Below are 22407 nucleotides of genomic sequence, written 5' to 3' on the forward strand. Positions count from 1 at the left end.
GACAGTATATCTTTTAGTTGCCTAGTAATGGTTGCAAACTTAAGATTAAATTTTATGATGATAACTAGACAGGCCCTAAAAAAAACCTTAACCCATTTCATAGTGGTTTGCATGTGCCATGTTTGTGCTGCCTCAGTTGTTTTTAGTCTGTGGTTTTAGTAGTAGTCAATCCAGCTTATTGTAGGAAACTAAAATTGCATGAACTTTAGGGAGATATATAGCTTTCCTAGTCTTCGGAGAATACTACTAAGGCTGATGAATATCTGGTATGAGGTCTAAGAATTTTGAAATAGCAAAATCCAGCAACTGCAACCATAAAAAGAATATTTTAAATATTTGAGTAAAACCCACACACTGAAAAAAATTAACATCTTTAGTCAATGAAACTGAAGCAGCATATAGGAATACTTTAAATACAAAACACCAGTCGTTTAGACAGTCATATGACAATCCTCTCCCAAAAAAAAGAATGGCAATCCTCTCCTCAAAACATGAAAAATGTCTTAAAACATGCACTGATGAACATCAACATAATTTTATATATATATATATATATATATATATATATATATATATATATATATCAATAAACATCATACTATTCAAATAACACACACTACAATATACATAAAAGTCCATACATGTTAACATAACCAAGAAAAATAATGTCAATATGCATGATTTAATCCTCAGTGAAACTAGATACTAAAGTTAATAATCCACATTCGCTCTGTTTGAACTAGATTATTCTGACAACCTGGTCTTTTGCAATACCTAGTAATTCATTCATAAACCTGTCTGCAATAAACAGGTCCCAATATTTCTGACTAATGCTCCTAATTTCAAAACTATTACTCTCAAAGATGGTGACAAGTCTAATGTCAGAGTCAGTGGCAAATCTTGCATAGTCTGATATATTAATAATTGAGACCTCTTTTGTTTTATTGCAAACTTTGAAGGTGATGGTCTCATTGTAACCCCTGCTGTCAAATCTATGGACCAATTCCTGTAGTTTGCTAGTACAATCCACTGCATCAGAGTGCATTTGCTTAACCTGTATCATCTGTAAAAGAGGAATACTATTTATAACATGTATAGGATGATGTGACTTGCACCATCAGGTGCTTTAGTCATCTCAACAAATACAAACCAAATGTCAAACCATTTGTAGATGACTGGATGAACAATTATATAGATATAGCATGTCAAAATATGACTTAACATCCAATGTGCAAAGGATCCAGTGTGGTTTGATTTCTAAATCCTCTATAATCTGAAGGAACTCTGTGGTATCCTTAATAATGGCCCTAACCAATAAAGTTTTAAAAATATTTTCCAAAACCAAGAAATGTTCCATAAGACTTTTCATCCTGGAAACAGTAGGATGACAAAAAGGATGGTCAGTAGAGTTGTGAACATTATTAATATTATAAATTCTACAGACGTGAATTTATTGCAAATAATTCATTAATTAGTTCTCTAGATATTACATCTTCATCTATCCAATAAGTTAAAAAAAACTTCAATTCCTTATAAATTGCATCACATGACCATATGTTGGATCAGCACAATGAGTTAGTTAATCCATCCGTCCATCCATCCATCCATCCAAAACCCCCTTTTTTTCCCATTTTTGCACATGGGGTCAGGGACTGAGTTAATAATTCATATTTTTCTTTTTTATTCAATTTTGTTCAAAAGACATGCATAAATGGGCATGCCTTCATTGAAGGTTGAACATCGAGCTGGCACCTCGGCATTCATCAAAATCTACTGCCAATCATTAGCAGACCAGAGTTCCGCTGTGGCGACCCCTAACCAGGAAAAGCCGAAAGACAACAACAACATTCAGTTTTATTTTTATTTATTCTTTTCTTGTCTGGGTTAGTCCCACTAGGCTAGTGGTCCCTTTTCAGGGGAGAACTGAGGTAATATTTATACTACTAGGGGAAATTTGGCCAGGGCATCAAAGAACTTCCTGTACTCTTTGTGATAGGTGCCATGGGATTGTTTACACCTATGTGAGCTATCACCAACTCAAGCAGATGAGACCACAGTTTAATGTTTCATCCAAAGGGTGACACAGGAGTGCAGCACCCCACGATGCTGCACTGCAGTGTCATCAGTCCAGTCACCTGGTGTGAGAATAGAACCCACAGACTTCTGGTCTTCCAGCACCAAAGGTGATTGAGCTGACTGTTGAACTACTGACACTGTCATGGTAGGATGTTCAGTGCAATACCACTACTCCCTCTTCTTGTCTTATGTAATGTATCAAATGGTGGCCTTGCACCAATAGGAGGATTATGTCCACATGTTTGGAAAATTGGATTTGCATTCTTAAGCAGTTGCAGTGTGCTTGGTTTTGTTATTTTGAAATTTCCTTCTGTTTTCATGCATCCACAATAGATTTTTGGGTTCCATGAGCTGTACGGTAGTACACTGTCTTAAGAATTTTGTCAGTCAGCCTTCAAAATGTTGCAGGTGCTCTCTGAGATTAAAAAAGCAGGACACTATAATGGAACAGTCTATCTGGTGAGGAAATTATACTTTTTCCTTATCCTCTGGGACTAGTAGATTTTGTTAATAGCCTCTCCGTTGCTTTTTTTAAAGCTGTTTCACTATGTTAAACTCCTTTAACATAGCAAGACAGTTTGTAAAAAGCAACGGAGATCTTGCTTTCTCCGTTGCTTTTTCCCACAGCTCTGATGTACTGTGTAAGCATACGCATGCGCAGTACATCAGAACTGCTGCAGAATACCAGACAGCTGCGGATGGGCAGCAAGGAGGCATTATACAATGCCATTATTTAAGAAAAGTAATTATTTTTTTTCTTAAATAATGTCATTGTTTAATAGCAATAACCCACTTCTGGGTGTGGGTAATGCTGGATTTACCCAAGGTTGTCTTTGTTTGGTCACTTGGGCTTCACCCTCATGACCAGACCACACCAACCATGGGTAAATCCAGCATTACACACACCCAGGCATGGGTTACTGCTATATTATAATGCAGTGTGCAACCTTTTTCTACTCCAAATCAGATTCTGCCTCATGTAGGTCTTGTCATGTTATGTATCCACAAAAGTCCAAATGTACAAAAGTAGGTAGTGGCTTTGCCTTCACCCTTACTTACTTGCACTACCTACATAGTTACAACACTGCAGTGAAAAGTGAAAATTTCAGAAATATAGGAATTATTGCCACCAAGCATATAGAAATCACACCAGCAAAGATTTAAGGTAAAGAACAGTTACTCTGAAATCAGGTTGTAGAACATGACTATTTAGAACCTTGACATTACAGCCAATGAGTAGCAGGTTCTATCACTAAAATGTGCATTTTACATCATAATGGATTACTTTTTTAGATAATCATTTGAGTATCTGCTAACATGTTGTGGTTCTCTTCCTAGAGAGTGACTAACTGCCTCTTTATTTAAATTTCTCTGACACCATTCATTTAATGATCCCATCATCCCAGAGATGTTCGTACTGCATTTATGTAAGGACAAAGCTCCTTTTGATTTTCTATGAATGTAGATATCCTTAAATTAAAGCAATTGCAAAAGAATTCTGGATTAAGGAGGCTTTTCAGAAAATGTTTCTATCAGAAATCTGTCCGAATTAAATCAAGAAATTAAATAAATGAAGTTAGCTTTCAAAATAATTCTGTTACAGATCAGCAAGACTAGGCCCTGTTTGTTGATACTGACATTATGGCCCTAGGGATTCTTGCATGTAACACAGGAGAATACCTCATTACTGATAAAGTTTTCTAGAAGCACAAGAGCTGAACTGCGGAACTGATTTTACCTGAAGAGGTCAACAGTAGTACAGCAGAATGATGTTATTGCACTTCCACCTGGAGGACTATATGTGGTAATGCAGCTTGAGAAGCAAGATTAAAAAAAATCTCTGTTGTTCTTTTACCCCTTGTAGCCATTTCTCACCTAATAACTGAATTTATTTTAGCATTCCCTACATGTTTCTCTCACATGAATTCCTTTTGTATGTTCCATGCAGACCTAAATCCAACAAACATTTTGTATCTACTACCTCTGCCAGAATGCTGTGTCAATCACTCAGCTCTCCGATATGGAACATTTACTTTTCACAGATCTCCTCTGTCCATCTCCTTGGCTACAGCATATTTTTCCTCAGTTTTGGAAGCCATCTACTTAAAAATATCTATTCTCTGTACATTCATTTCCTTTGCATAATATATAAAAATCATTGCTACTGTTTTTCTCTTTTTTCTGTGCTCCACTGTGAAGACTTTGAGAGATAAGGCTTCTGCTCCAAATATTTCACACTTTGAGATTCTTTTATTTATACACTTCTTATGTAACTGAGACTTGTTTTTTGGAAAGGCGTTCTGTATTGAAAGTATATACCTGTCTGAGAGCCATACAGCGGTACACATATATTTCTACAGGTGAGATGTGTTCCTGTGATCAGCACCTCAGTAGTCAATCTAATTAGTCTGACATTCTAAATGGTTACAGGTAATGTCACTAAAGACAAAACATAATTTCTGAGTGATTATTTGTGCTCCCAATCAATCTCATAAAATTTTTTTTATAAATGTATTAAATGCAGTCCTTTATCATCCCCTTAAATAAACTGCATTCCATTATACATTCCATTTTATTGCAAACATAGGTTATGCTCACAGGTACATACATTTGATGATCAAGCCCAAAGCCTAATGGCCTTTGAGATGCTTGATGTCCTCGATTCTGTTTTGAAAGCTTCAGGTATCCATATGGTCATAGCATTTCTACATGAAAAGCATACATTGATGGGATGAATTAATTGTGAGGGAAGTTTATTCCATAGGCTTGGGAATGTCTATGATGTGAAGTTACTACATTTCAGCTATGTTTGGAGTTAATTGTTGAGGCACAGTGTCCTCTTGTGTTGAGGTCTAGGAAAGATTCTAGGCAAAAGTTTTCAAATGGTAAGGGGTCTTTAAATAATCTGTACGTCAGGTGCAGATCTCCTCAAATATAATAAAATACAGAGAAAAAAGAGAGTAGTTATAGTTTTGGCTATAACAGAAGGGTTGAAACCCTTTCAGTGCCTTGGTGAGGAATCTTTGTACCTTCTCCAGTTGCATCAGATGACATGATAGCAGGTTGCAGAACAGGGCACATTATTTCTAAAATTTGTCTGATAAAAGCTGTATACTGAGGGGGCATCTACTTCTTTATCATTGCATTCCATCGAGAATAAGGAGTGAAGCTCTACATGTCTTGCAGATCACATTGGCTCTACAGGTATTAAATGAAAGGTCATTATCAACAAGGACTCCAAGATTTTTTAGAATGTTGTCAACAGTTTGTTGTTGCTGTTCTAAAGAGTGTAACGTTGTTGTTGTTGTTGATGGGATTGCAAAATGCCAGAAAGCTTTATTTCTGGCATAGAAGATAAAGACAGTTCTACTGCAGCATTTATGTATAATGTTAAGTGTTGTCTGAATGGAGGTAGTCTTTGTGGGGTTAGGGCAATGCTACTGTTATTAGCTGTCGTGTAAGACCAGTAGCAAATTGTTGACCTTAGTTATTATGGTTTCATTACTCTTCAGATATGGTATAGTGTTGAATGTTATTGCCAAATTAAGGAAAGCTGTACAGAGAGAGAAAACTTCATCCAGGGAGGCTGTTACACTTTCAAAAAATGTATGAGATTAAATATACACAATCCACCTTAACCAAAACAATACTGGGAAAGGTCATGGAGCGGGAGGTTTCCATGTCTGTCAGAATGAATTTCATGATGATTCTGTACATCATCTTTCACAGTATGTTTGAAGGGGTAAACTGGTCTATATCCAGTATGGACATGAATAGCATATTTGTGACCCTGAAACTATAATTGGTAATGAAGTGTTGAAATTTGTTTTAGAAAGCTTTTATTCTTCAAAATGTGTACTGTATTGTGTTTATGACTGATATAATGACAAGACCTAGAATGTGATGAAGGGAAACTTATATTTTTCCTTCTGGGATTGGAGGCAGTGAATTTTTGCTACTAAAGAAACTGTCCTTGTGAAAAGAAGGAGTGCAATACAAACACTAGCTATGGTTGTGTGAATCGATATATTTTGGACTAAGACTACCAACTTAGTAGGAGTACAAAATGCTTATTTTTAAAACAGTGCTCCATATACACAGGGCAGGAACATAAATGCAAGACTAAATACCTGCTGTACTTCTCAGATACCTGAATAGTACAATGATTTTATGTTGTGGTGTTACTTTGAAAATGCTTATTGCATTAATTGCATTGCTGTTTGTAACCTTTTTACCTCTCACCGACAGATTATTTCTGTAACTCATTTAGCTATACTAGAATCTTGCTCTGTGAACAGTCATTGTACTGCAATGTCCTTATAATATTATTTTTCTTAGTGTTACCTACTTACCAGCCATTACAGTTTTCATACTGCAATTTGTATTTTTGCCTCAGCATTTCCTGAAAAAAATGTTCAAGCAAGTGGTACTTAACTAGGCAATTAGGCTCTCCAAAGTGCCCACAAACTAAAAGGCAGACAACATGAACTAGGAGATGCAAGGAAACAAAATAACATCTGGAAGAAAACAGCTAACTATTGAAATTGATTTAACTTTTAAACTAAGTATTTAATGCATGTCTCTGAGTGTACCTCATGTAATATGCTTAATTATTGCGCCTGATTAAAATGCTATGCAGGCTGCAAGTTTTAATTTGTATGTTACTACATGAGGAAGCTGAAAGAAGGCTGTCTGCACCAGGTTTAATAATGTTTAACTTCTCTAGTTGTTAGCTAGTTTGCTTCTAGATGATTACCAAAGCAGCATAAATATATATTAATTTACTCTGAAACTGGCAACTAGCTACTTGGATATTAAACACATTTATTTAGTCATCTATTTACGGTGGTGGTGCTGCGGTAGCATCGTCACCTCACAGTAAGACGTTGTCCTGTTCGATTCTCAGCTAGAGCGTCTTCTGTGTGGAGACATGCGTGAATGGGCATACCTTCATTGAAGGTTGTGTGTCAGGGCTGGCAACTCGGCACGTAAAAATCTACTGCCAATAATTAGCGGACCGGAGTTCCGCTATGGCGACCCCTAACCGGGAAAAGCCGAAAGACACAACAACAAATTAAATAACTGGATTATTGGGTGAAGAGTTTTGCAATTTTACTGAAAAGGCTAAATACTGAAGAATGAGTAGACAGATACCATTAAAAATGCATGATATGAAAGGTATCATGATATATAAGCATAACATCTAATAAGACCACAAAATAAAAGCTTCCATTTAGCCAGTTTAACCTTATTAGTTTAAGCAGATCCTAGAAGAGTAGAGCAGCATGACCCAAGTGAGTTGTGCTGGCCAGTGTCTGGACAGCTGACTTCTGCTCATGCAACCTTCTTTGAGGGTCAGCATCAAGCAAACCCAGATAAAAGCAATTGCAATCAAGAGGAGAGCAGAGGATAAACAACTGATTAAGATCTCTTGTGTGGTCAGATATCTTTGTTTTATATGGACCACTTAGACAGAAAAAAGGAAAGGAGCCAGAAGTGAATCTGCCGATACCCACATCAGTGGCAGCTTCCAGAGGAATTAAGAAAGGAAGCCACAAGCATTCTACAGCAATAATTACCTCCAGTTACTTATATAGTCATGTTAGTTTACCCAAAAATGGGTGGTTTACGAATGAATGTGATGACAGAAGGGGAAATAATGCTAGCTGTGAATAAACTGGCATGACCATTGGGCTTGGTGATAACTACTGCAATTATATACCAACCTATTTTAACAATTTTTAAAGTTGTTTCTTACATTTTTAATAAAAACTCAATAGTGTACTACCACTATACCGTTTATGTATATATTCCTGTACGTGTGGAGGCCAATGACTGTTAACATTTTCTGACATTGATACTATAAATGAGGATGTGGGTCTTCTTTTGGGGTGTCTCATTAATTTTTGATGAATTTAATTGAAAAATATGATCAGAATAAAATACTTGGTTTATGCTCTTGAAAGAGTAGTACTAGATTTTCTTTTTCATTTTGTGCTTTATGTGCTTGTCACCAGCACTGTAATTGTTGAATCAGTCAGATAGTCCCCATTCTGCATGGAAATGGGCATACTAGTTGATCCAAGTGCTCTTTGCTCTTTATCTGTCACCTGACTCTGTTTTGACATTTCACGGTAAGCTCTTTGCCTACATGTGATAGGAAGTCATTGCCACTGCTGTAAATCTCACTATGAAGAATTCTGCTGGGAACCTGTACTAGAAACCTTCTTAGACGCTTAAGGGCTGTTGGCAGCTTGGTTGCTTTTGCTGAATGTGTGAAGTGTTATAAAAGTAATGTAATTCAGCTTGATTAACAGCATCTCCCAAAACACAAACACTCACACACACACACACACACACACACACACACACACACACATGCACGCACACGCATGCACGCACACACACACACACACACACACACACACACACACACACACACACACACACACAGCCTGGTAAATGATTTTCAGATCAGACATCTTTTAACTGAATAACAGTAAAAAATAACTGATGTTACTTTCTCTGTTTTAATATGCAAATCCAGATCCAGTCACAGATAAAAAAAAAGAATTATGTCTTACCATAATGTTCCATCTGTGTTGTTGATCTTCACTAATCCTTGACTGTGGGCTCGTGGAACCGACTCAGCCGTTTACTTCAGCTTGCGCCGTCCAAACTCTTGAGCTAGGCTCTACTCATAATGCTCCTCTCTAAATTAACTGAGATCCAGTTTGCCTAAATTAGTGGCAGACAGATAGTAAATAGCAATAAAGAAAAAAGTTATGAAGCCAATCTTAGAAAAAATTTAATCCACTAAGAGTCCCAGGCCGGGGGAAGGAGGGGGGGAATGTCAAGGATTAGTGAAGATCGACAACACAGATGTAACGTTATGGTGAAACATAACTTCTTTATCTAATGTTGTCAGTCTTCATGTAATCCTTGACTGTGGGACAGACTCCCTAGTTATCTGAATCTTGGGAGGACTCACGGAAGAATATTCCTAAGCACCATCTAATCGAATGATGCACGTCCCCTGGCGACCTGGTCCAATTTGTAACGAGAGATAAAAGTATTAGGAGAAGACCATGTGGCTGCTGCACCAATGTCATCCAAAGAACCTCTGGCACAAAAAACTGCAGAAGCTTCTACAGCTCTAGTTGAGTGGGCTTTCACTGGGCATGGAGGGTGAAGTCCCTTTCAATGACAGATAAATGTGACACAATCCCTGAGACATTTAGCTAAGGTTACATTAGAAATTGGGTTACCTAAGGAAAGGGAGGAAAAGGCAACAAACGGTCAGATTTTCTGAAATCCTTTGTTCTGTGAAGATAAAAACATAATTGGCTATGAATGACTAATACATGTAGACAATACACTCCCTTATTGGAGAAATTAGGGGAAGAAGACCAGTAGGTGTAATGTTTGATTGACATTAGATTCTGAAACTACCTTTGGCAAGAAGGAAGGATTAGTCCTGAGGGATTCTCTGTCTTTGTGAAATATTATGTAGGGGGTTTCAGGACAAGGCTTGAATTTCGGATACTCTTCTTGCAGATGTGATAGCTACTAAAAATAAAGTTTTCCAAGTCAGAAATTTTAAGTCACACATAGCTGACAGTTCAAAAGGGGAAGTAGAACTGGGGGCAAATCCCATAGAGCAATTGGTTCTTTAAATGGAGGTCCTAACATTAGGATTCCCTTCAAAAGGCTTTACAGAGTTTATGTGACATAAATGAAGAACCAGCAAAACCAGGATGGAAATTAGATATTGCGGCTAAATTGACCCGAATGGTAGAAGCTGAAGGACCAGTTTGATAAAGATCAGAAAGAAAATCCAATACTTTATGCATAGGGACTGTATAAGGGCCCAGATCATTGTTAAGAGCCCATCTAGCAAATTTTTCCCATTTACTCTGGTACAGTTTCCTAGTAGAAGGTTTGTGATGGGCCAAAATTACTTGACGGGCGAGAGAGGAAAGGGAAGAATGCCTGGCAATCATGGGAACTGGAGAAGCCATGCAGTGAGCCTGAGATGTTGGAGATGCAGATGAACCATTCCTTCTAGATGAGATAATTGATCTGGAGCTGGATCCAGAATCCAAGGTTTCTGAAGTAGGTGAGGTCAAATTAAGGGAAACCAAACTTGTCAAAGCCAGAATGGGGCAATAAGGATTACTGGGTTTTTCAACCTCTTGTCTCTCTTTATAGGTTCATAGGTGTGTACTAGGCAAATGGCCCTGGAGCCTTTACAAACCTAGCCCATAGGATTACCCTGGCATCATGCCACCTGACCTTAGTTCCTAGTGTCTCTGTCGAGTAAAACCACTGGAGTGATCCCCAGGGTGAATTTTCTATTTCCCATTCACTCATCAAGATTTCTCTTGAAGAGGGCCAGTGAGGTGCTCTGCTTGACATGTATGGGAAGTCTATTTCATAGCATGGGCAGTCTCTGAGTTATGAACCTGTCCCTCCAGTATGTTCTGTTGATTGTAATAATGAGGTTGAGGTCTCTGGAGCATGTGGTGTGGAGGGATTGGGATTTCTTTAGATGTAGCATTTCTAACAAAGCTGGGTCAGACATGGCTTTGTAAGTCAAGCAGAGATCGCCCCTAATTAGGCAATATGAGACAGAAAATAGTTGTAGTTTTTTTAGTCTCTCCATACAAGTCAAGCATTTAAGGGCTAGGATCCTCTTTGTGAGGTACTTTTGTGGCCTCTCCAGTTGTTGCAGGTGTCTAATGAGCTACACGGCAAATGGGGCATTGTACTCAATGATTGGCCTAATGAGGGAAGAGTAGAGACAATGACCTCTTTCTTCCTGGATGCAAAACACTTAGTAATGAGATGTGCCACATAGAAGGACTTTCTGACCGCAGTGGCAATGTGGTGGTCAAAACAGAGGTTGCTGTCAACCTGTGTTCCCAGATCTCTTATACTGCCTTCTGTGTTGAGTGGGTAACCATCAATGTGGTAATTCAAGGGAACTGGGTTTTTCCCAAGGGGGATGACAGCACATTTTTGGCATTGAGCTTAAGGCCATGGTTCTGACACCAGTCGTTGGTGTCATTGAGGCCTTTCTTTAGGATGTCAGTATCACTTGGGGAGTTAATAAAAGCTCCCAACTTGCAATTGTCTGCGAACTTTGTCAGCCCAAGTAATTTTGTGTTGGCCTGGACTTCAGAGAAGTAGATACCAAACAGGAGAGGAACCAGGACTGAACTCTGTGTGGCTCCACTTGTGACTGGTCGGCAGTCTGACTTGGAGTCAGCTACTTTCACACTGTGGTTTCCATCTGTGAGCCAGTTTGCAACCCACCTAGTGATATAGGGGTTGATGCCTAGCTTAGTGAGTTTTTCTATGATTCCTGAGTTGGGAATGGTATCAACGGCCTTGGCCAGATCAAGGTAGGCATTATGAACCACCTTGCCTTCATCCACAGCTCTGGTGACTGACTCAAAGAGGTTGACCAAGTTGAGCAGGCATGATCTACCCTTCACAAAACCAAACTTGAGATTCCCTATCTCCTTGTTTATTAAGTCCATGATGGTGCGTTCCATAGCTTTGTATGTCAGACTTGTCAGGCTAATTGGGAGATAATTCCCAGGGTCTGTAGTCACTCCTCTTTTGTTGAGAGAGATGACTGTAACAGTGTGCCATTCAGTAGGGAATAAGCCCGAGGTGAGGCTGTGATTGAACAGGGCACACAGGTGAGGTGCCAGTTCACTCTGTAGTTCATGTAGAACACAGCCAGGGATATTGTCAGGTCCCATAGAAGCTGTATTCTTGGCCTTGAACAGTGCTGTTTTAACCTGCGCAGCAGTAATACTGGGTGCCTGGCAATCTACTGGTATTGTGATTGGTCCTTTGGGGGGGGGGTAAAGTCAGCACTGAATCTGTCAGCCAGTATATTGGCAATATCTGTTGGCTCGATATAGGAGGTACCATTGTGTGGTAGCTCAGCGCAAATCTGGGTATTGCCATGGAAATTCTTTATATAACTTTAGAAGGCCTTGTGGTTGTTTTACTATCTGCTGCAATTCTGTTTTCATAGCTAGCTTTAAAGCATTTGATGAGGGATTTCAACCTTTTGTTGAGGCTGATAAGGGAGTTTTTCCAGTTTTGGGACTTTGCCTTATTCCTCATCAGTTTCCTTCTTCTGTTGTAGAGTTTGTTTATGGCAGGGGACCACCAGATTGACTTCCTTTTTTTTTAAGGAGAGCACCTTGGTTCTATTGGGTATGGGGAGATCCATGCATTTTTGTACATGTCCGTACAGTGCATTGGTGTATGACTCGGCAGTCATGCAACTATTCTTCATTTGCATGGGTGACATGAAGTTAGCCACCTCTGTTTTTAACAGCCTAAAGTTAGCTTTGGAGAAGTTTTTCATGGTGGTTACTTTTGTGTGTGTGTGTGTGTGGGGTGAGAGGGATGTGGATTTCCAAGGTGATTAGTTTGTGGTCGGATCTAACCAGGGCAGAGTTGACTACTGGTGTAGAGCAACAGTCGCCCATGTTAATAATGACCAGGTCAAGGATGTTGCTACCTCTAGTGGGGTTAAGAACGAGCTGGTCCAGAGCATTGGAATTAATGAATTCCAGAAAGCGTTAGGCAAGTATATTGGTACATGAGTAGTTTTCCCAGTTAATGGAGGGGTAGTTGAAGTCACCCATTATGAGAGTATTAGGATGGACCCTAATATTCTCCAGGGTGCTTAGGAACATGGAGTGTGAGTCTTGGGACATGGTTGGTGACCTATAGCAGGCTACGACCTGAATCGCTGTCTTACCCAATGTTAGCTGCACCTGAAGTATCTCTGATGTGTTATGTTGGGCTACCAGTCTGGAGGTGTGTGCATCCTTTATGAATATGGAAACACTACCATCTTTGGAGCTTCAGTCCAAGTTCTGTGGCCGAAAGCTGTGGAATGAGTTAGGGCCAAAATTAACAGAAACCTAAAATACCCAGTTTTTCAATTAGTTCTTTAACACAAGATAAAAATCACATTAAGAGATGCTACTTAATTTTCTGAAGCTGTTTCAAAAACTTATAAGACCCAACGTGCTTGCAGACGAGTAAAACGGGGAAATTCCAATCATTTGGACATTCCTCTATTACCCAGACGTTGAGCATTTTCTGTACCAATTTCTTAACTGCTTGGCACTGGCATTTAGTGAGGTTTCAAATTCACCTGACACAGTTTCTGTGTTGTTTTGGATTACAATGGTTCTGCCATGTAATTCCGAATGTTAATCTTTATTTCTGTGTATACCTTTCTTTACTTCTTATTTCTGGAACACTGGAAATGTTTTGTTGTTTTACTTTGTGGACGTGTTGTGGGGGCTTTGCCCTTTTGTCTGCAGGCATGCTTATTACACAGTCTTCCGTTTCTTCTTGGTTTCATGACGCTTATCCACTTTGGGTTTGGGAAGGAAGATTGTTTTTCTCCTCCAGTGTTAATACGTCCATATCTAAGAAACCTCAGGAGAGCCTGCTATATAGAAGTTGCAATGGTATGCATCTATTTAAGGCATGGGGTACTTTTCTTAAAGCAAAGTGAAAATATGGAAGACGTTGGCCCTCAGTTTCTCCCATACAGTTCTATTGCTCTTGTAACATAGACTTTAAGGATTTGTTTAAGTGCTCAAATAATTCATCTGTTTGAGAGTTGCATACAGATGTCCTTTGATCAGTGGTCTCAAACTCTTGGCCTGTGAGAAAGATGGCACTTGCAGTATGGGCCATGGAGCTTTGCTCTAATCCACCCCACCTCTTATAAAAAAAAAAGTCTGAACAGATCACTGGGATTGCAGTTCCCCTATTTCATTAAATGCAGTGTGAGCCAATGAGAGAAAGACTTCCTGGAGCATAAACAGACCAATAGAGGAAGTGCAAGTAAAGAGCACTGCACCCATGTGTTGCAAAGCCCTACACTTGACTTGTTTTTCCTGGTAACCATTTGAAATATCAGGGCCCGGTAGAGCGAGTCCTAAAATGTGGAGACTGAATAACCAAAAGACTGAGCTAAGTCCAAAATGCCGTTTCTTGAAATATTCCCTGGACTAGGTCCAAAATGCCATTTCTTGAAATATTCCTTTTTCTCTCAGGTATACTGATCTCAGAGTTGGTATAGTTACGTTTGGGGGGGGTGGGGGATTTGAACCCACCCACCCCCTGCAAAAAGAAGTTTTAAGAAGAAGAGAGATTTTGATAGTTGCTCTTCTGTGCTTTCAGTCTTTTTTTTTCTGGCTTTGTGACACTAGGCATTTCAAGTGCCGACATTGCAATAGGGAGCCATTTTTCCAACAGTAACATGGGATTATGCTCATCCAATGTACAGGTAAAATTTTACATATGATTGATTTCACCTACAAGAATACAGTACAATGGAATTCTGAAGGTGCACTTTACCCAAATGCTAGAGAAGTAAAGTGCAACACAAGATCCATTCTATACACAGGAACAGAGCTCCACATGCAGGAGCACACACTCTGCACAATTGTTGCAAAAGTAAAACCCTACATAGGGCCCATTTCACCTACAGGACCATAGCACCATATATGTGAATGCTAACCTCATCCAACTGAATATCCAGCGAATGTCCAAAAACTGGTCCATTTCACCTGTTGGGAGGCAGCATCCTGTACAGGAACAGACCTCTCACATAACAGATGTACATCTAAAGTCCTACACATAGTCCATTTCAACGACTAACATATATCAGGTGCATGAACATACACCCCACACAACCAATGAACAGCTAAAATCCTACACATTTTTATTTTTATTTTATTTATCCTTTGTTGACCAGGTTAGTCCCACTTGGCTAGTAGCATCTTTTCAGGGGAGACCTGTGGTGGTATTTTTACTATTAATGGAAGTTTGTCCAGGCCACTGGGGGACTTGTTCTACATTTTTTGATAGGTGCTGTGGGATCAGTTACATCCACCTGAGCTACCACTAACTCAAGCAGTTGGGACCTTAGTTTAACATCTCATGAAATGGGCAATGGTCCTTTTCACCTGCTACAACATAACATCATATACATGAGCACATACCTTACCTAACCAATGTATGGGTGGGTCCTATGTATGGTCCTTTTTACACATAGTAACCTTGTACCACACATGCTGAACACATAACCCACCCAAGTGATGCAGAGGAAAAGTTCTATACATTGTCTGTTCATATAACCAATACTGCAGTTCATATAACCAACACTGCTCACTGCAGTCAAAGCAATAAATACCACAAAGTATAATTATAAATACGGAATGAGCATCTTATTCTTATAAGGATGCAGGCGACACCAGTATGGAGAAAGTCCCATAAATGTAATTGCTGTACGCAGACAGGCAGGTTTCTGTCAAATAGTAGTGTTCAGTTACAGCAACTTCCTGCAGAGAAAAGCAATAATATTTTGAGAGCAAATTGTAATGAAGCAAGGTGCAGTCCCATGTGAACAAGTGACACTGTTATGTAACCCCAGCAGTTTGTGCTGCACACAGACAAGTACACAAGTCTAATAAATAGCAGGCAGCAGTGAGTAGCAGTCACCCAGCACCTAATTCGGTGCTAATGTGGCATGACTCTGCAGTTATAGTAACCTAAATTCTGCAGAAAGAGAATTCATTACATGTTAGGCAAAGCAGGGTAACATTGAACTATCAACAAGTGCTGAAAGCAAGACAAAATACTAATGTCACCTTCAGACTTTGAGACAGACACCAACGTGTAAACAGGCAGAAGTTATATCACAAGTGTACTGTGCTGTAGCATCACACTACAATAAAAAAGTGCATGTAATATCATCCATGGTCACACAGTAAGTCCACATTCACAAGATGGTCAGATGTTCACAAGTTCATAGGTTTGATTGCAAGGCTTACAATCTATTACCTTCAAGAAGCTCAGCTGTTGCTGTAACCCCATATGTGCTCAGAAGTCTGAGCAGTTTGCACAGTCATTTAACTGTAAATGAATGCCAGGAGTTTCAGCAGATTACATAGTCATGTGACAGTAATCTAGTATCAGATGTGTGAGCAAAGTCACAACCATGTAACTATAAATTGATGACAGGATTGTAAGTGGGTTATTTGGTGACATGAATGTAAGTTCGTGTCAGGCCTACAATCATGTTACACAGACATATGTTTGTATATTGCCAATACTATAGTAAATAGGTACAGGACTGTGAGTAATTTACACTGTAAATGGGCAGCATAACGTCAAAATGTGACATAAGTAACATTTTAAAACATGTGCCATAGGTAAATGCCTAGCAGGCTGGGAATAGTTTATGTGACGATCTTACAGTAAGCACTTGAAAAATCTCCAAGCAGGTTACAAAACCACACAATGATTACTCTGGGTGTATTACCTGGTGATTTAACAGCTAGTATGACAGGACTGTGTAACAGTTAGGTGCAGTCACTTGTTACATCTGCTTTCCAACAGACTGAACTTCACAACTATCCTGTATAGCCACCTTGTTGAGCACGGCCTCCAGCTCATAAGTCACTGAACTTATGCCCTATATTGCTTACTCCAGTGAAACAACGAAATGCAGTGACTTATACAAAAATATCAAGGAAACGCACCACAGGGATCTATGGTCAAGACAATGCATCTTATGTGCAGGCCACTCTCCTTCTCCGTTGTCATCTCCTAATAAGTAATGCAAAGATTTCAATATGCAAATATAAGATGTTTCTGCACTGGTTGTTTTCATCTCTGAATGAATGACTTCCCCTGTAGCCAGTGCACTGGATTGTAAATCAGGAAGCATATTATGAATCAACATGTGGTGCTACAGCTGTGTCCATCAGGAATGTTTACAGTATTAACATGTGCATTGCTCAAATCCAGGTCTGTTGCATCACTGGATGTTTGGAAGGAGTATCAGCTTATATGGTAATACATTACTTCTTGACTACCTACTTTTTTCTGTAGATTGTTATTGTAAGACTCTCTACCTCATTAAACTGCACCTTTCACAAGTGATCTTGTCTTACACTAAAACTGTCATTTCTTTCCAGACCGTTGGTGTGGTAGCTGTGGGAAAAGAATCAAAAGCTGAATTTATCTTCAAGAATAATTTTCCATTCTGTCTTACTGATGTCCTCATAAGAATCGCTGGTCCAGGACTATTTCTACCCATTGTGCTAAATGTTGGGTATGTAGATTTCTAATTAAAGTTGATAAATGATTTTTTTCACCAAATAATTCTGTTATTTAAACACTCATTCCAGCAATATAGTATCCAAAGATTTCCTTTCAGTACTGTGTTTTTTTCTGTGTGCTTTTTATTTGTACCTGAAAACCATTATCTCCCATAGGACCTGGTGACATTCATGTCTCCCTCCCCACAATATTCATGGCAGAGGATGAGAGCTGATAGAAAGGGGTCATCATCCAGACAGCCATGGAGGGTGTTTGCTCCTCTGCACCATGCCTTTCCTTCAGCTTTCACTGTGTCAGAGGGATGTCCTAATTCCAGCAGTCAGCATGTGTAGCCTTACCACCCCAGACTGAGGACACATATATTTATGACTGGACACCAGAGAGTCTAGCTTTACCACCCCAATTGAAAACACATACATTTATGAGTGAACATCAGAGAATATAGCCTTACCACCCCAGACTGAAGACACATACATTTGCGAGTGGACAACAGAGGGTCTAGTCTTACCACCCCAAAATGAGAACACATATATTTATGAGTGGACATCAGAGGGTCTGCCTTACCACCTGAAACTGAGAACACATATATTTATGAGTGGACACCAGAGGGTCTAGCTTTATCTCCCTAGACTGAAGGCACATTTATTTATGAGTGAACACCAATTGCCCTGGGCCAGAAAACTACTCAGCATTCCCTGCTCCCTAATGTGACATCATTCTCGATGTGGCACATAAGAGCATTTATGTAATACCAAATCCCCCTCATAGTAGCCTCAGCTCTCAGAATGTAGGCCCTGCTAGCTTCTACATTTCCTCACATGTCCTATTTTAGACTAAGACATAAGTAGTTTACAGTATAATGGATACTTGGTGCATGCTCATTCTCAGTATGGTGTTGTCGTTCATAGATATTTACCTCCAATGAGTGTCTAAACATCACATTGAACTCAATACAATGGACACATCATCCACTTACTGTTATATTTTAGCTCCTGTAATGTCCAAACCTCTGCTTGAACTCTAGTCAGCTAGGACACAGTGAGAGCTTTACCTCTTTGTTCCACAATGCCAATAGTTGTGGCATTGTAATTTTGAAGATCTGATCGGCAGTTTGCCAACAAGCATTTTATTCTTAGCACCACATCCAAGTTCCAGTCAGAGAATTAGTTTCCTCTTCTTACCCTTTTACCCCTCCGCGAACTCATCCTAGCATCTATGCACCTTAACCTCAGTCTGTTAAGATGACCTCCTGTTGATACCAATGAATTTTTATTCCTAAATTTCTGCACCCTAGTGCTGTTTCATTGAAGGCATCCATTGCTGCAGACATACATATATATATATATATATATATATATATATATATATATATATATATATATATATATATATATATACCAGTCAGTTTCTACCCTAGCATAATGCATGCCTCTCAATTGCTCTGCATTTGGCAGAGTACTGTAATTTTAAGTAGTAAATCTACATCCACTCCACCACTCTGATTTCACATGCAATACCTCTGCTTTTTTTATTTTATTGGCTTGATTATAATGCCAGTGAAAGAAAGACTTTCTGGAGCTGGTCACAGTTAAAACGGACCAGTAACAGACAAGCCTGTAGTCTAGTACTAGTGTGGTATTTTTTAAAAAAGTTGATACCACACATTGCTTAAAAAAAATTGCAATGTTTAGTGTGGATCTATCCATTGATTTGGTAACTAATTTATGTTTTGTGTGTGTGTGTGTGCGCTTTCATATGCGTGTGTGTGCATGTGTATTTGTGTGGATATGTGTGCATGCATGTGTGTTCTGTTCCCAATTTTTGCTCTTAAAATATTTCTTTTACTGGTAAATCACTGAGGATTACAGTTAGTCAATAATACCAGTCATTAGAGTTTCATGCATCTTCTTGATCAAAAAATGTATGTTGATGAAAAACCTGCTGTTCTGAAAAGTATAGCTCTCTGGTTGTTAGCACAGAGGATTACAGCTCATAGCTCTTAATGAACTGCTTCGACTAGTCAAATGTGGGTTGGATTCTTTCTACCTTAATTTGCTTGCTACTGTGTGAAGCATGCAATCAAACAGTGCATCTGAGCTCCTTCTTGAACATTAGCCTCCTATATATATTCGCTTTTTTTGCAGAATTCTTGAGCAAAGAAGTTAAGAGAGATGCTATGTTCCTAGTAAAACTGCGGTTTTCTCTCAAATTGTTGTGTATCATACTAACTGAATAATGACAGGCATGTGAATTTCAGACTTTATATATATATATATATATATATATCCTTTAGAAAATGCCTGCTAATGCAAAGTGTGTTGCTATAGCAGTTTTGTAAGTATATACGAGCAATATTTAACATCCCTGATTTGGGGGTTTATGGATGGTTTTGATAACAGTGAGCTGAGATAAATTTATGGAACAATAATTTTGTATTTATTAATTTACTTGATCTCATACAGACATCTGAAATATACTCAGTCATACAAGTGGCTGTAATTGGCTGTTACATTGTGTGTGTGTGTGTGTGTGTGTGTGTGTGTGTGTGTGTGTGTGTGTGTGTGTGTGTGTGTGTGTAGGAGGCATAGCTCTCAAATGTCCATGATTTTGCATCATATATTTTAATCTGTTTCTTTTAAAGTGTATGTTTTTTCTGGCAAACTATTGTGGACTGTAGTGTCTAAATAATGACAGCCACAAGTTTCAGACTTCATATCCTTCAGAAAATTATTGCTAATACAAAACTTCTTACAGTAGCAATGTTCCAAGTATATAAGAGCAATGTTTAACATTTGTCTGATTTTGTTCAGTATACCTTATTCTTGAGCTAAGAGGTTGAGAGACCATGCGAGTTTGGAGTGGGTTGCACTTTATAGTGCTGGCAACATCGACTTGCTATTAATTTCTAGGTCATTATGTATTTATTCAATCATGTGAGCACAAGCAAACATTTGAAGTGGACACAGTAATACAAATGACTGCAACTGATGGTCACATCTATGTCCATGTGTATGTTTGCGTGTGTGTATCATTACATTGCAAAGCTTATATACTTTTATGTTGAGCAGAAAAGACACAGAGCTGTGGCAAAATGCAATACATTTTGTGCAAAAATGTAAGGGTTTTTAAGACAATATTTTAGTCAGGTGACAACATAGTTTTGCGAATGTTGCTCTAAATGGACATGCTAATATTATGGAACTAAAATGAGCAAAATCACTTTTTCTAATGAAGCAACGAGTCATATTTTAAATGGCTCAGGTGGACAAAAAAAATTGAGTGTGGACTGGTTAGAAATCTTTATAGTGCTGGTTCATTTCCAGGCTGAGCTGTCATCTGTGTTTTTATTTATTTAATTGTAGCATAAAAGTGTCTATATTGAAGGTTCCACAACTATGTCTTTGAAAAATAAAAATAACAAACTTCACATTAATTTAACTAACTTAACTGTAGTATAGTATAGTATAATATTGTATAGTGTAGTATAGCAAGGCAAGACAGCAGGCACTGTATTGTTTTACAGTACATTAAGGATAATTTTTTTCTGGTACAGTGATATATATGTGTGTATCTGTTAGCATCACAAGAGTCCTAACATTATAGGATGCATGTGGCAAAAGGGCAAATTTTCAGATTCATTCCCCTACACCCCTGGGGGATGAATTTATGAATACGCAAATTTGTGCTATGATTTTTGGACCTTCTGCTATGATTTGTGATGGCTTCCCTGCTATGATTTTGAAAGCCAAGGGGTTGAGAGGTATGCCATTATGTTAAATACTCTACCTAAGAATTCACACTAACAGTTGTACTTTGGAACAGTTCAACGTCTTTATCCCTCTGTTATTTGAGCTTTTCATCCCTTACTGCTAGGAAAGTGTGCACTGTGAATCTTGCTAAAACTCCTGCTCTCTGGGGATCATTTTATATTATAAACTGTTAATGTCTTAGTTCAAATCTGTTTATATATAGGTGTGATCTTAAACTTGGACCCTAGAATTATTGCTGTGTTTCTCAACTTGGAGGTGTTAAGAAACAGAAATTTCAGTCATGCATATTTAGTCATATAATTTCAAATAATTCTGTAGAGTACATAAGCATGTGTTTAGTTTTCAGGTCTCCTAAAACAACATCCCCTCATCCACAGCTGATACATACATCACACTTGTGACACTTAAAAAAATTTTTATGTTAAAATTTTCTAAAAATTTTCTAAAAATGTCTGGTGCACCTAACCAGCGACTGCTGTAAATAACACAGCTTTCCCATTAAATCAAACGTGGGTTCTTCTGTTTGCCAAAGTACAGTACAGCAGGCTATACAGTTTCTAAAAAAAAACAAGGACAAACATTCATAGGCTGTGTAGTGTGACAGTTCCATACTTAATGTTAGTATTAGTTTCCCCTCATATTTTTAACTGGATTTTGTGGTATAGCTATATAGAAATATTTAGAAGTAGCCTCTACCAGGCTAATAAAATCTCATGCACATTCATATAGTTAATATGAAATTCTGAAGATGAAATTATCCTAACCTGTTGATCTTTGTCATTATGGATTATCATGTCAGACTGATGGTATTACAATGTAAAACAAGAAATGTTCTAAAAATCCTAAAGTTTAACAGAATAACCTGCCTGTTCTTTCCTTTTCTTTGACAACAATCCCAAATTCATGAACAGAAATATTAAATTAGTTATACACATATGATTAGATACTTGAGGGATATTCAGAGAAGTTAGCTCTATATCACTAAGTGTTTCACTATTCCGCTCCTAGTAATGCAAGAAAGCTAACCAATGATTCAGTAACATGCAAGAGGTATATGGAGCAAAAGCTCATTTGCAGTTTTCTGAATTGAACATGTAACACACAGGCACCAACACACACACACACACACACACACACACACACACACACACACACACAATATACACAGTCACACACACATTCACACATTGTAACATACATACACAGTCGCACACACATTGTAACATACATACACAGTCACACACACACACACACACACACACACACACACACACACACACACAATCATGCCCCTACACATACATAAATACACACAAAATCAAACACATACACACACACACACACACACACACACACACACACACACACACACACA

The 22407-nt window shown here is 38.5% G+C and overlaps 1 protein-coding gene across 1 annotated transcript in view; it reads left to right on the forward strand.

Moving 5' to 3' along the window:
* The window catches only part of LOC122790852 (protein-glutamine gamma-glutamyltransferase K-like), a 346859-nt gene that overhangs the window by 315177 nt on the left and 9275 nt on the right, over positions 1-22407 (forward strand). Inside the window, exon 13 of the mRNA XM_044058497.1 lies at positions 17118-17254. Coding sequence (XP_043914432.1) covers positions 17118-17254 — 137 coding nt within the window. The remainder of the gene's footprint in view (positions 1-17117; positions 17255-22407) is intronic.

Source organism: Protopterus annectens, chromosome 16.part0, assembly GCF_019279795.1.
Source record: "Protopterus annectens isolate FY-2018-M chromosome 16.part0, PAN1.0, whole genome shotgun sequence".
Taxonomy (NCBI): Eukaryota; Metazoa; Chordata; order Ceratodontiformes; family Protopteridae; genus Protopterus; species Protopterus annectens.